Source organism: Notolabrus celidotus, chromosome 1 (assembly GCF_009762535.1).
Source record: "Notolabrus celidotus isolate fNotCel1 chromosome 1, fNotCel1.pri, whole genome shotgun sequence".
NCBI lineage: Eukaryota > Metazoa > Chordata > Actinopteri > Labriformes > Labridae > Notolabrus > Notolabrus celidotus.
This window is the reverse complement of record NC_048272.1, coordinates 12,364,843-12,379,812: the sequence shown is the minus strand read 5'-3', so window position 1 is coordinate 12,379,812 and position 14,970 is coordinate 12,364,843. Positions and strand designations below refer to the sequence as shown.

Here is a 14,970-nt window from a genome sequence, read left to right as displayed (position 1 = left end):
TCGTCCGTGCATCCTTTTTAAATGCTGCTCAAGCACTTACACAGCAGTGTAGTCAACTCCAGTCAGCCATCACCTCCGTCTAGTGCAGCATCACTAGGTATTTCATGAGCCATCTTAAATCAGATAGTAGCAAAATCTCTTGAGAGACAAAACATCAAAGGCTGTGCAGAATCCGAGCCTGCGGTTTTGGAGCAGTGCTGTCACTGTACAATGGAAAACACAGCCATGGGGCGCACAGTTTTGTAGGTGCATTCAAAGTTTAAGTTGAAAAAAAGAGACAGAGGGGAATCAGGAGTGAACATCTTTGCCCTTGGATTGCAATTCCAGGGTGCAGGTGTGACTTTGAGGCTTTGCTGTGCTGAAAAAAATGTGAAAGGAAATAAATAACACTCAACAGAAGCACAAAACACAACTTCAGACTCTATCACTTCATGTTGTCGCTCTCTTTACTGCTTCTTACTACAGCTAGCACACACACACACACACACACACACACACACACACACACACACACACACACACACACACACACACACACACACACACACACACACACTCAGAAATTGCTGTTAGAGCTGTTCCACGTGTTTGACCTGAATTGATTAGCTTTACATTCTAATGACATGACATACAGATGTAGCTGCAGAATAATGTGCTGTAATGAAAGTCAGCACTCTGTAGTGCCTCTGTTGCACACAGTCTAATTGGGTATTCAGGTTTGAAGAGGCTTAATTTCTATTACCTTTCAGATCAGATTCATGGAGAACAGGAAGGTTGTGTGAATGAGAGGAGGCTGTGAAGAACTGTTCTTTTCTTTAGCCAGCAGGCAGAAATGTTTCACTGCTTTTTACACTTTTCTAAGAAAACTGCTGAGCTCATATGCTGAGACACATTTCAGCAATTCAGTGTTATCTCCCTGCAGCACAGCACAACAAGGCTGTGATTAAGCTCTATTGCCTTCTTGTATATACACTTATGTTGAAAATCGTTCATTAGGCTAATATAGAAACAGGCCAGGTTTATTTTGCATCCAGTCAGATTTCTAGGCTTATGTTTTATTTGCTTTGACGGGTACATACAGTCCTCCTTCAGTTAAGACTGAGTTGTATCAGACACTATTCAGGTCAGGCCAATCAAAACCATTTATCCCAAAAAAGGGCGGGTTCAAGCACCCTTATGGCATTTCCATAAGCAACCAATATGGCTGCCACTGATAAAATGTTTAGTACCATCTGGAGCCATGCTTGTAGTAGGGTAACTCTTGGCGCAATCATCAGAACACAAACACTTTTTTGGAGCTTGAATCCTTGTGAACTGGATGTTGAAATCAGCCACCTGGTCAATCAGCCCACGACTACACAACATGTTTAATACAGGTCTTTGCTCTTTGATTACACCCTTGTAAACAAAAAAAGGCTTGGAGGAAAGAACTGAGAGGATCCAGGCTAATTTACAGTGTAGCAACCAAGCAGACTAACGAGCCAGTGGTCTAGTGTCTAATAGTTATCAAATCCTGAAGTTGTTTAAAACACATTTTGGATACTTTACTTTGCTAAATTGAACAGTAATGGAGGCCACAGACTGCACCATGCTGACCACTGACCCCCCCCCCCATGAACAGATCCATAACATCCCTGCTCTGTCTGTCACACTCCATCATCCCATCCTGAACTCTCTCTTGACTGCTGCTGGCATTATAATGTATAATATACTGTATTATATAATTATCTTGCTATATTATATTTTGTTAAATTACATTACTATTCTAAGTACAACCCATGGTCATATTACATACAAATATTCTTCTATTTATTGCTTAATTTGTCATTACCAACCATAATCACACCATGTCAACCTGTCACTACTGAAACATTTTTTAATACTGCCTGTAATTACTGCTATTTAATTTAAATTCCATTTGTAACATTGTATATATCTAAATTGTATTCTAGCTTTATTTATCTATTTTATTTTACTTATTTTTATTTTATTTTTTTATTTATTTTATGTTATTTTGTTTTATTTTTTGTTTTATTCTTTATTTTTATTTTGTACTTATTTTTTTATCTTATTTTTTACTTATTGTACTTATTTTGTACTTATTGAAACTTCTTTCTTGATTGTACTTATGTCTGGGTTGCTGTAACAACTGAATTTCCCCCCCGGGGGATCAATAAAGTAATATCTTATCTTATCTTATCTTAAATACCTAAACACAAGCACCCAAGATGAGCTGTTTCACCACCTCCACTGTCCTCTTATTCGCTTCTTGTTGGGTGTAAATGTCACATTTTTGTCATACTTTACCCACAGACAAATTATAATCTGATAGGGTAAGCAAGATAAAATAGCAAGTTATCTATCCAGGTGACTTTGAGCTACATTGTGACATGACTTGGGATGTAAGTTGCAGGAAACTGATTTTAACACAGTATTGACATGCAGCATTCAAATGCAATTTTCAAAGCAGAGCCATGCAATATTCAGAATTACTATTACAATAACAATACTGACTCAAAATAGCTTTTACATTAACGTCTTGCTAAAATCAATGACCAATTGATTCAAAACTTCCTTGAATAAGACCACAGCAATCGGAAATCTATTCTACTGGCCAAGGTCAGACTTCAGAAATGATCGACCCTCAGCAGACGTCCCTGCGGCTGTAAATAGAGGGTTTTAAGTTAAAAATAAATACAGGGGGACCTTTGTGATCCCAAGCCAAGTCGGGTAATTATGTATAAGGCTCTGTGCAACTCTGTTACACTGAGGATCCCCTGAGTGACGTCTCCTGAGAAGGTGCATCATGCGTATTCAGAGCCCATGTCTATAGATTTGCATTCCTATCAGGTCTTTAGTTCCTGTGGAAAGTTATTATCACATCAAACTTTAAGGTAATATTTGTGCTGGATTGATTTTTTTCCTGCTATACTTTTGTTATTGTGAGGAGCTGTTATACAATATCTGTATCTGATTTTGTTTGCATGTAATGTGAAGCACTTTGAAGATCAGGACAGTAAAAATCCTGCATTGAAGTAAAGTTTTATTCAGCTATCTTGTGTACACTATAATCTTCTAGTCCTGTTTGTGTGTCTGTTTGCGTTTTGTTGCTATTTCAGAAAATCCCCCCCTCAGTCCACATTAAAGCCCAAATGTGCCGTAGCTGTGCAGAACTGATTATGCCCAGAGTCATTGTTATTCTCCTCAGCCGGCAGCGGAGCAAACTCTCCGATCCTTCCCTCACACAAATACCAACCGCTTACCAGACAGGCTCGACCCCTCACACCACGTGTCTGCCTTTCAGCCCACGTTCCATTTAAAACTTCTGTCACATCTCACAACAATGAACAATACTGGCCTTCAAAATGATGGGTGGGCTGGAAAAGCCGTGCATGCCTGATATTCTTGTTGTGTGGGGGCAAAATACCCGTGGCTTCGAAATATAGGCCAGGCCAGGAGACTGCAGACTTACTGCTCTGTTTAATTTTTAATTATTGTGCTTTTTAAAAAATCTGTTGTTAAGGGTCCCACAGACTACACTGCTGTGTTTGCATAAGAGGATGAATAATAACTGCAAAGCCTTCTAAATATTTCAACATTTTCCAACCTTATCTAAACCCAGAGAGTAGAAACCACTGTACCCTGAGCACAGTCTGCACATTAGATGAAGTAGTGAAAGTATGAAAATTGGCAAAAATAAATGCTGAATTTGTGTACATTAAAGCAACTGTAAGGAGCTTTTGGACTGTGCTGATTCTGGTGCCACCTGTGGACAAAGTGGTAAATTACATTTATGTACTGATCTTGTAGTATAGGTGTGTAATGAACTAACAACGCCTGCCAGAAAATAAAGGTAATGTCAACGTGATGTAAAGGTGGGTTACTTTAAGGCATCTCGAGGTGGAGCAATCATGATCACAATCAGGAAAAACAGTGGCGGGACCACCAGATCTACCAGGAGATGGTAAAAATTTAATTCTCATGGCACACAGATGTTAGTGAATTAGAAGTTTTTGTAGTGAGGTAATTTGCATTCAAATGGGACAATTTTGCCCCAAATTAATGCATAATGCGTCATTAAAATATGCACAAACAGCAGCGGTGTTCAAAAATGCAGTACAGCATTTGGTGCATTCCACCCCCTCCAGTATCTTTTTGTCTCATTAGATCATTGTCTAAGGTCTAGAAGGCACAAAAGCTGGACAAACCTTTCGTACATCAGGCCCAGAGGATGAGGTGAAAATTCTACCTCCTACCCTTGATCAATGGTTTTATAACCTTTGCGCTGTCTGAGCTGCTCTGTGACCTTCACAAGAAGAAACTCGTCTACACGAGCCAGGGCCCTGAATCAGAAAAGGTCATACACACCCTGTAAATTACAGCAGAAATGAAGGTTAAAGAAAGCTTCCCCAACACCTTGTCATTAGGTGAACTTTCAGAGATTCAGTGCAACGCGCTGACAGGAATTTGCGAGATTCCACATCCTTCATCCTGTCATTTGAAATATGATCTGGGTATTGTTCAGGCTACAATCAGTGCTCAGCCATTATAAGTCTTTTCAGACTCTCTCATACCTCATTTGGCCCTGAATAGAGGGAAATACTGTATTCATAGGACATTGAATATCTCAAATCATTGATCATTGCTTTCTTTTATCTGAGTCTTTTTAGCCTTCTCATTTTCTATCAGTCTTTGTCAACCTCTCCACAGCAGTCCTTCATGTTTTTAATCAATGAATGTCACACATTCACTGCACTGGAGGTTAGATCCACTTCACAAGCCATACTTTTTATAGCTGAAATCAAAACTTTACAGGGAACGAGACCGACAGCTAAAATAAATCTTTGTTTATTTCAGAGTTTGCACATTTTGTTTTAAATTCATGTCTTGGAAATCCATCTTTCCTTCTAAGGTCTGTTATTGCAGTTACCTTCAAGCGCTAGTATTTGTGGCTTGACTGACAAAACAGGACTTAATGTGTAAAGTACCTTGGAATTGTTTTTTTTCCTCAGTCCTGCCCTATAATTCTTGCAAAACTTTTGCAAGTTCTCAAAATTAAACTGAGTTTCCTCTTGAAATTATTTGACCGTTTTGAGTCAAGAGCCATTGAATGCAAATAAAAGAAGAAAAAGCAGGACTCCAATTTCATGCCAACAACCTTGTTACTGGAAGGTTGTAGAAGCTGCAGCTCACTAGCTACAGAGGCATCTGACTCAGGGGTAGGAGACTGAAAAAATACTACAATACAAAGTTGTTTACATGGAAAGGGCCCAATACAGAACACTCTTTTACAGGGCCCTGACTTCCCAACTCCCTCCTTGCAGGCCCTCCTGCATGCACATTTAAACTAGGTGATCTGGAAAGCATCTGTGTGACTGTTATTCAACCGACCCAAAACAGCACCCATTACTCCGTTGTTCAAATCCCTTCACTGGCTCCCAATTGTGGCTTTCATCAAATTTAAAACCTTGCTTCCAAACCAGCAACAAAAACAGATACCAGTACCCCCTCATCCAGGATGACACTCCCTACCACCTACTTCACTCTGCTGGTAAAATGAGCCTGGTAATCCTATAACAACAAGGCCCTAAGTCACTGGTTAGACTCCTCTCCTTTGTAATCCCCCGTGATGGAACGAGCTACCTCTTTCATTGCCTCATTCAACCTTTGAAAAAAAGCTGAAGACCCAACTGTTTCATGAACACCTCAGCTCTCAATTACCTCTTTTCGACCAACGCGAACCGGCTTGTATTTCCGGGCTGGTGCTCGCACTGGTTCGGAGCGGGTTCGAGCTTGTTGAAATCGTGAACCAACATGGCACCCTTTTGTTTTTCCGCCCGCTCAAGCCCGTGGAAGAGGCACGTCATGATGTCAGATTTACGTGACCGCTTTTCCCAGCAGCGCAAACTTTCGCCCACAACAGCAACGATGGTGGACAACAGCAGCTTGTCTCTTCGGCCGACCACTGCTTTGCCTTGAATCCATTAGTCTCTTTTTGTTGCAGGACAATGGCGGAAACACGTTTGGTTTGTGTTTTTGATCACGGCAACCCTGCCCCTCGACCCTGACGTAAGCGGTTCATGGTTCTAGACCAGCAAAGAGTTGGAGCTGCTCTGGAACCGGTGTTCCCGGCCAGGAGCCGGTTCACTCAGTTGAAACACGAAAAACCGGTTCCCAATTGAGTGCCAGCTCCGAACCAGCCCTGAAACTGCTTTGGTCGAAAGGGGGTAAATGATAATGATGCTAGCAATGTTATTGATCACAATGATATTGATTTTAGTGCTCATGAAGATGTGGACGTTGATGATAGTGATGGTGATAAAATGCAGTTGACAACTAGATGACATGCAATAGCGCAAAAAGATAAAAATTGAGATTGAGTCTAAGCAAACTGAACAGGGGCTTGCTGGTAGATCAACATTCCTAAATGTAACCTTACCCCAACACAACAAAGAGCAGCTCAAATCTACTTCCAATACCTCACTCTAAAACATTCAAGCAAAACAGTCAAGAAAAAAATCATGTCTGCATGCCATGTGGACAGAGGGCTCATGTTTGCTAGATGGCTTAAGCTCCTTGGCCTCGGAAGCAAATTCTTTTAAAGACACACTAATGTTTGTGGATGAAGTTCACAGACAAACCAACCTTTTTATCAGCGTCCTTAAACTTTTGTTCCTGACTCAAAGTAGTAAACAGGAAAAAAAGACAGCACCGTAAAAGTAGAGAAATCAACGTTATGATTGCTCATTTAAGAGTGGACAGAGCAGCTTTGACTACATCTACACGTTAAACCATGTATCTTGAGTTCAATTGCTCTACATTACTTTAATGTGCTTGAGGTATGCATGGTGTGAAAATTAGTGTAATCCACTGCACTCCAAAGTTATTCTGGGGAAATGGCCTTCAGTAATTGTTATGTTCTACAGTGAAGGACAAAGATGGTCCCACATGCCAGCTAAGAGAGTATGAGTGAGGCCGCTGTCAGCAATGATACATCTGCTATAAAAGAGCATCACCTCAAAATGTCAAGATTCATCATGTCAACAAGGAATAGATTGCTTAGGACTGAAGTTTTTGGACATAAATGTTCCTCGTCTGAATCATAAAAGCGGTGAAATAGTTCAATATTTACTGTGTTGTACTGGGACGAAATGTAATGTTTATCTTTTTTATTTATGGTAACATTATTAGCTCTTTTAATCATATTATACATACGCTACCATCTACAATCTGAAAAACGACTTACCTCCGTCTCCTCCCTTTTTCCAAAGTGAAGCCAAAATATTCATCAACAGAGCTGTCTAGTTTGAACCCATGTTCCATCTGTAATATTGGAGTGGGTGGGCTTTAAGACCTATACTGCAGCCAGTCGCGAGGAGAAGCTCTCAAAGTTTTGGCTTCGCTTCAGGGGAGCTTTTGTGCCATCTTTGTTTTTATACAATCTGATGGCATATATTTGTAGCTGTCTGTGAAATTTCAGCTAGCAGCCAGTTAGCTAAGCTTGGCAAAAAGCTAAAACAACAGCCTAAACAAATTTGCCATCACCATCAATGTACACTCATATTTGTAGTAAACGAAAGACTGTAAAAGGGCAAAATTGTTAGTTAACTTAGCATTAAGACTAAAGCAGTTGGACATGGCTAGCCTGGTTCTTCGGATTAAAAGGTCAAAATCTACCTGCCAGCTCTTCTTAAATTCACCAATTTCCTTACTGTCTTTCTAGAACAAGATAGTATGTGTATCCATGAATGCTGATGTTACGTTCTTTTAGAAGCAGCAACGAGTAAGTAAGCACAATTACTACGCCTAGATATGTTTACAAAGCTTTAAGAATTCAAATGGTCAGTATTATTTCTTGTTTATCAGTTTGATCCAATCGGCAACCTCCGGTCTAAAAATATGAGTTCAATGCGGAAGTGCTAAAAACTGCGGTTCATCGAGGATCCGCTTGAGGCTGGCTCCGGAAGTACTGGAAGTCACATACACATGAATGGGAAAAAGCCGATCTTTACAGCAGAAATTAACATGTTTACAGCCTGGTACAAAAGACGAGTGTAGTCTAGATAGCTCATTTCTCGATGTCCTCTCACTGTGAGGTGGGTGAATTTTTTTCTAACGCGGCAATTTTCGAAGATATTGAGATTACGAGTCTTCCAATGAGAGGCACAGCTGCCTGCAGGAACACTGTAGCTGTTGGCTAGGAGGCTCAAACTCCGCCTCTTTACGTCACAATTGCTCGACAGCAGGATCCTACGTCCATATTTTATACAGTCTATGGTTTGATCTGGATCCAGTCCAACATTTAATGCATTGTTCCTTTGCACATGCTACGCTCTTCCACCAGTTTTCATTAAAATCGAGAAGTACAACCAGGCTAGTAGTTCTTCAAAAATAAACAGCACCCAAAACAAAACCTCTTTAGTGTGTTTTACTACAGGGGATTTCACTGCCAGACCTTAAGACTTTTTGGAGTACAGTCCAGCAAACTTATCTTATATCCTTTGCACAGAACCAATTTAGCTATATCCTTGTCTTTATGCTAAGCTAAGATAAGCTATGCTCACCGACACCTTGTGCAAGCTTTAGATTTACGGGCAGACATGAGAGCAATCAACCTTAACATCTAAAGAAATCATGTAGGGAAATAAATAAGCATGTCACAAATTGTAAAACCTTTCAGCAAAATAGTCACATTGTTGAAGCTAACAACATGCTGATAGGAAGAAGAATTGTGAATAATAACAGAAAACAAGATTAGATTGGGGAAAATACTGTCTTTAATGTACTCCACTGGCACCATGGGGTCTCGGCCTCAGTCTGTTTTTGTTGTTAGGTTCACAGTGAGCTCTAATGTGAGGTTATGATAAGGGTGGCACACACTGTGTCTGTGTATGGATAAGAGAGTGAGTTTGCTGTTGTTGTTTTGAGGGTCAGACCTCAGGGAGGCTGTTCTGACTGACGGGCAGTTCTCCACGGAGGCTGATTCAACATGCTGGGGAGGTGTCAGGTTGCAGGGATTACTGAACCGTGGGTGAAGCCCCCCGGCGGGACATTAATCTGTGTGCTTGCAAACATAAAGACAAGCTCATACACACACTTATCTGTTCTTCTCTTACTACAGGTATCCTTTCATTTTTCTACTTCATGTATGACTGTTGCACTGTTGTTGGGCTTTCCGTCTTTGTCATCTTTCTCTCTCTTTATAGACACTACACAAACATAAAAACACACTCTTGAGAAGCAAGAAGTCATACTGTCTCAGATGCCTCACACATATGGCGTACAACAGTTTAAAAAATGTATATAAAATATGAAGATATATATCTTCCTTTCTAAACCATTACACAGTTAAGAAACCGCACACCATGCAAGCTCAGTGGCCACACAGAGTGACCTTAGAACAAATGGAAAATGTGCCCCAAAAGTGGGAAGTCTCAGTGGTAATCAGCCGAGTATCAGCAGTGCTTATTGATTCTGAAAGCTGAAATCTCTCTCGAGTCTCCACAGAAAAAAGAAACTGAATTCTATTTGTACAAAACTAAAAGGAGATCCGTCGACCACTGAAGTAGAGTAAGTAAGAGCCAGCAGACAGGCACAGTGTCCTTGGAACAAATCAACAACAAAATGTGTTTTAAATGTGAGGTCTCAGAAGTCATCAGACAAGCTTTTACCATGCTTACTGTTGCTCTTTTGAGACCTAATCAACCCTTGGCTTTGTAGGCTAAATCAGGTCCTGTCACAACCTTAACCAGCCCTTTAATCTTTCATGACAAAATTAAAAGTATTGGAAAAAGTGCTTCACTTTAGTTTGATTGATTTTGTAGTTTTTCTTATTAGAGGACTATAATGTATAAAATAGGGCCTTTTTAAGTTGGGTTTAAGCACAGACATTCATGCATTATACAAAAGTTTTAACTCTTGATGATATTCAAGCATGTTCAATGCAACACTACATTAATTTAACAATAAATGCTTGTCTTAATGAATGTGGATTGCTAATACTTTAAAATTCCTCGCCTTACAATTAATCACATCTTTAATGGCCATCATTGCTCTTTCCTTTTTTGTAAAACTTACTAGAAAATGTTATTAAACAGGGCCTGCTGTTTACACAGAAGGAAATTGAAAGACAATTGCACTGCAAAGACGCACACAGTAAAAGACCCAAGCTCTTGCATTTAGACGAACAGTCATTTTACAAAATACAACATGGCGATGTTCTTCAGACTTACCTACCAATAAAGCCCTTCAAATGTACCTCAGGCGCCAATATACAGATGCACTGCTTCTAAATATCACATCTCCAATTACACATGTAATGTTTCTCGGCTCAAACAGCTACATAATGAGTTCTACTGCAGCACAAACCAATAAGATTCATTCCTGGATAATCCCACCACACAGCCTTTATGTCCATCTGCTGGCACTTTCATTAAAGTTGTGATCTTTGGAAGATTTCAGTCCCTCAATTGATTAAGCCAGATCTGTAGTTACCTTAGTAACAGCAGTGCAATTTGTAATGGTTGTAGAAAACAAACACTTGTTAAGAAGCTAGTGTCAGAGAGGGAACAGGTGTATGTGTATGCAGTGCAGACGAACAAACTCATACTGCTTTTAATTAGGTCTATGTTTAATTTTTTCCCATGAAGCAGGACAGGTTGTACCAGTTTCATTGTTTTTAAAATCTAAAATAGCCACAGTAGGAGGAATTGGGTTTGCATCAGCAGCTCTGATTAAGGAAGAGAATGAAGGCAAACAGTCTGTTGTTAAAGCCAGCCCCTAATTCACTTCTCCCTGTATAATTTACTGTGCACTCAATAGTTTACTCAATACTGAGCATTAAACTGAGGTTTTTTAATGGTTATTTGTTGTCATAATTTGCGTCATTGCTGACAGAGTCACACAGCAGTTATTTTTGCAGCTCTAATATGTGGAGCATTGTATTTTAAAGAAGGTAGCACAGTAATCTACATGCCTTAGATGCCACTTTTGGGAGTTGTTTATTTCTTCTGTTAGATATCTCCAATAAAAAGTCTCCAAGGTTACTCTGCTGATACTAAAGTATTATATGTGTGGATACAAGTGTATTCTTTTGTGCAGCTACAATGTATTATTATACCTACATTCAGAGGCAGCAGTTATGACAGTTTGAGGTTACAAGCTGAGGAAAGTGATCTGACTTACTCATACTGTATTGAAACTACAATCAAATGACATGTTTTTTTGATCTTACACAAGATCTGAGGACACATAATCTTTTAACTATACATTTCAACAGCAATAATTTTGCATTTGTTTTGAATTTAGAGCAATTTGTAGATATGTCCTCAATTTGAATGATAAGTTTTTGATCTTTCTTTGAGATTAACGATTATAAATAATGCTGACAAAAGTAGTTTTCTCCACATCCTGGAGGAGCATTTATACATATAGTCATTATGGTGTATTAGGACCTGTGTCCATTGACACCATTTTTTCACCTATTTTCTACTCTTCTGAAATGGATCATAGTGAAGTCAAAAGTTCAACATTTCTTCCTTATATAAAGTGGAATATAGGTAGATAGTGTCACCAAAAGTCTCAAAACACCTTCAAAGTTGTACTAAAGTTCACAGGTACATTCCAGCACCGCAGATAATTCACATTAAGCTCCTCACATCTCTGAGCCTCACAAAGTAATAATATCTGATCATACCAGAGGCTCTAACTCAGCCTATAATAAAATGTCCTCACAAGGACAAACACAAACAAAACACAAAAACACCTCTGTACAAAGCTGACACTAACATCTTCTTTCTCTCAGAGCCCCACAGTCATGGTGGAGAGAGGAGTGAACAGCAGAAAGAGAAAGAGAGAGACATAAGGAGGCGTAGCCAGACTCATAAATCTTTGCCAGTTTGACTGGAGGCTCATCAGTTATAAATGACCCGTCCTGTTAATGATATATTTATAAAAATGGGACATGTCTTTTCACTATGTTCTCTGGAGACACTGGAATGCACTCACTGGTGTTTCTTCTAAAACTCAGTTCTTTGCTCTTGTAGCTTTCAGTAATGTTGAGATCATTTACTGATTGAGTGATGGACAACATGTCCCCTTGTCCTCCTGTTGTTTAAGAGTGATCCCAAAATACCCCCTGCAACAGGGGATGACATCATGTACATTTGAAGCCAGACTCTGTGCAGGTGGAATCAACTTTCACAGCTATGTCCCACCCCTTCTGCTAACAAAAAACAGACATTAACTTACCCATAAAACATTAGATTCAAGATCTAGTCTAAATGCTAAAGGAGTCCATTTGAAGCATTGATTATGGAAAGTTTAATGACTATTGAGTGAGTGTTGGTTAAGTTTTCATATGCGATTCCTTCTCTGCCCTGCTAATCTGGTGCACACAAGGGATTTTTCAGAAAGACTATTTTCCTAGTCATTTAAATGGAAATTTAAATTTAAATTTAAATTCCCCTCTATCTGTCCAGTCTAACAATTTATTTTACACATCTAAACACTGGATCTCAGTCTGTGGCTTAACAATGTCAAATTGAATTGCTGAGTGTGCCTACCATTAGCAGAGCTAGCACCATCAGCCTTCAATACCCCTTGCAGGTCAACATACCAGTGCTGGTAATACTTGGCTCCTGTCGAGTGGTCATATGCCTGATTAAACAAATACAGACTACATGCAACTTCATCTCCATTTTCTGGATCAGAATTCTTCCTCCAGTATTGTGTATGAGATTTAATCTGTGCTTGTTTACGTCCGAGTAGTATAGCATTATAACGTTATGACTGTAACCATTAACCAGGGTTACAGCTCCAGCTGCTGGTGAGTGGCTGCATGACAGCTTAGACGCAGTATATGACTCGCCTTTGGGGCCTGGAAATTTAAAAATATTTATAACTTGTTCAACTGAGCAGTAATTCTGGTGCTGACTAGTGAGAGCGACATTCAGTTGACTAAACACACGGCCCTTGTGCACATAGGGTAAAGAGCCAAATTTGTCAACAGAGCTGTCAATCAACGTGTTGTACCCTATCTTAAAACTAAACTAATTAAGGCTTAATTTATCAGAAAATGAATATGATGGCATACATTAGCATTAGGAGACACATTAATTATATTTACCGAAACCATGTTTGAGAACAAAAAAAAATTCTGTGTATTTTGATTTTAAAGTTTGACCCATGTCCCATCTGTTAACAGGGAGGAGGCAGGCTAAATGGGAGCTCCGAATAATTTGGCTTCACTTACAGGGAGCTGTCACGTTGCCCATCTTTTAATACAGATCTTATAAATATTAGTTTAAGGCTATTATCTTTCTTTACTTCCTCTGTTGATTATTTACTTTAAACCCAACCATAACATCCTTGTTTAATCTAATGACACATGAACACATTGCTGATAGTAGTTTAAACTTAAGTCAGTATTTCTCTGCTGAATGAGCCTGCGGCCATTCACTCAAACCAAAACATCAGCAAACCTCTAGAGACTCATCCTTATACTGCAACACCCCTTTTTAACACTGCTGAGCTCTGAGAAGCTGCTGTGCTGAGAGAGGAGGAGGAAAAATCAATCTTAAATTAATCACACTCATTTTATCGCTCCATCGAAGGGACACAGCTTGCTAATTGGGTGCAGGGGAGTAATAAGTCACAAAAAGCATTCTTTCTTAAAAGGGGTCATTTGTAGCCAGACTGGAATCCTGAAATTGTGGACTCAGGACAGTGTCTGTGCTTCTTGTTGCAGTTTTGTTGCTCTGATACATTGCAGAAATGCTTTCCACCTTATTCCTCACATTTTCTGGCCAGAATGAACCCAGATTTACTCTTAATTTGTTCTTTAAATGATGCATACATAAACCTTGAAAAGTCCAAAATCACCCAAACAATATCCTGTCCCTCCTCCTCACCTGTTCAGCTGCCTCAGGGTCCAGGTGGGTGTCAAGCAAGGGAACAGTGAACTGTATCTTCCTGGGGCTCCCGGTTTCCATGGTGATTCTGTCAGTCAAACAGGATGAAGAGATGAGGAGGAGGAAGAAGTGATCCAAGGAAGGGGAATCCAAATGAGACAAGGAGGCTGAGAAAGAAGAGAAGTGGGCTCCACTTTGAGTAAAACTGAGCAGATTAGACTATAGTTCCTGTCTGATTATTCTTTCAATCTTTAACACACTTTTCCCTGATTATCTATCTTTTTTTGTTTCTTTTTCTCTTCAACCCTTTTTTTTCTCTTCGTAGCACCTGCTGGTGTCTCCACTCCGGCTTCACTCCTCTTCCTTTCTGTCTCTCCCGGCTTTCAGCACTCAGACAAGGGCATTCTGGGCAAGGAACACCTCTCCTTCACTCTCATTGGCTGTGCCAGACTCCCCTTCACGTAAGGCCCGCCCCCTCTTCAGGTTCCTCTCTGTCTGTATTGGACGTCTGAGATCAGGGCTGTTCTGCTGCAGCCTCTGCACAGATGGGAGAGCGACACAGATTTTCTCTCCCTCTCTTTCTATCTCCCTCTCTCTCTCTTTCTCTCTCTCTCACTCTCTCGCTCTCTGTTTTTGTTGGATGCGTAGGAAAGATGCTTTGTGAAAAAGTATTATTTAAATCACTTACCCACATGTGCTTGAATATAAGCTCATGCAGAATGAGTCATTGTGCACACCCCAACTTTCTCACATGCAAAAGTTTAATGTAATCAAACCCCTAAGAATATTAAATACAATGCAAAGGATTGCACCTGTGAGACTGACAAACTCATCCAAATGTCTTTTCAAACATTCAATGAGTCCCTGGAAGTTCACATAAATGGAACATTTTAAAGGTGGCAATTATTAGTATGGTAAAAGCACAAGGTGGTGTTGGTGGAGGGGGTCCTCACTTAGCACCTGTTGTTTTCATTAATTTAAAGTAATGAGATGTCTTGTTTTTTATTTCAAATTCTAAGCTGTTTTTCAAAGATTTAAACACGACCTGATGACAGTTTTT

At 39.8% G+C, this 14,970-nt stretch overlaps 1 protein-coding gene across 1 annotated transcript in view; it reads right to left on the bottom strand.

Annotated features, from left to right (window-relative positions):
* Positions 1-14,331, bottom strand: part of LOC117817033 (protein phosphatase 1 regulatory subunit 1A-like) — a 37,535-nt gene extending 23,204 nt beyond the window's left edge. Inside the window, exons 1-2 of the mRNA XM_034689483.1 lie at positions 14,239-14,331; positions 13,911-14,077 (exon numbers count right to left, since the gene is read on the bottom strand). Coding sequence (XP_034545374.1) covers positions 13,911-13,991 — 81 coding nt within the window. The 5' untranslated portion in view covers positions 13,992-14,077; positions 14,239-14,331. The remainder of the gene's footprint in view (positions 1-13,910; positions 14,078-14,238) is intronic.
* Positions 14,332-14,970: the final 639 nt, after the last annotated feature.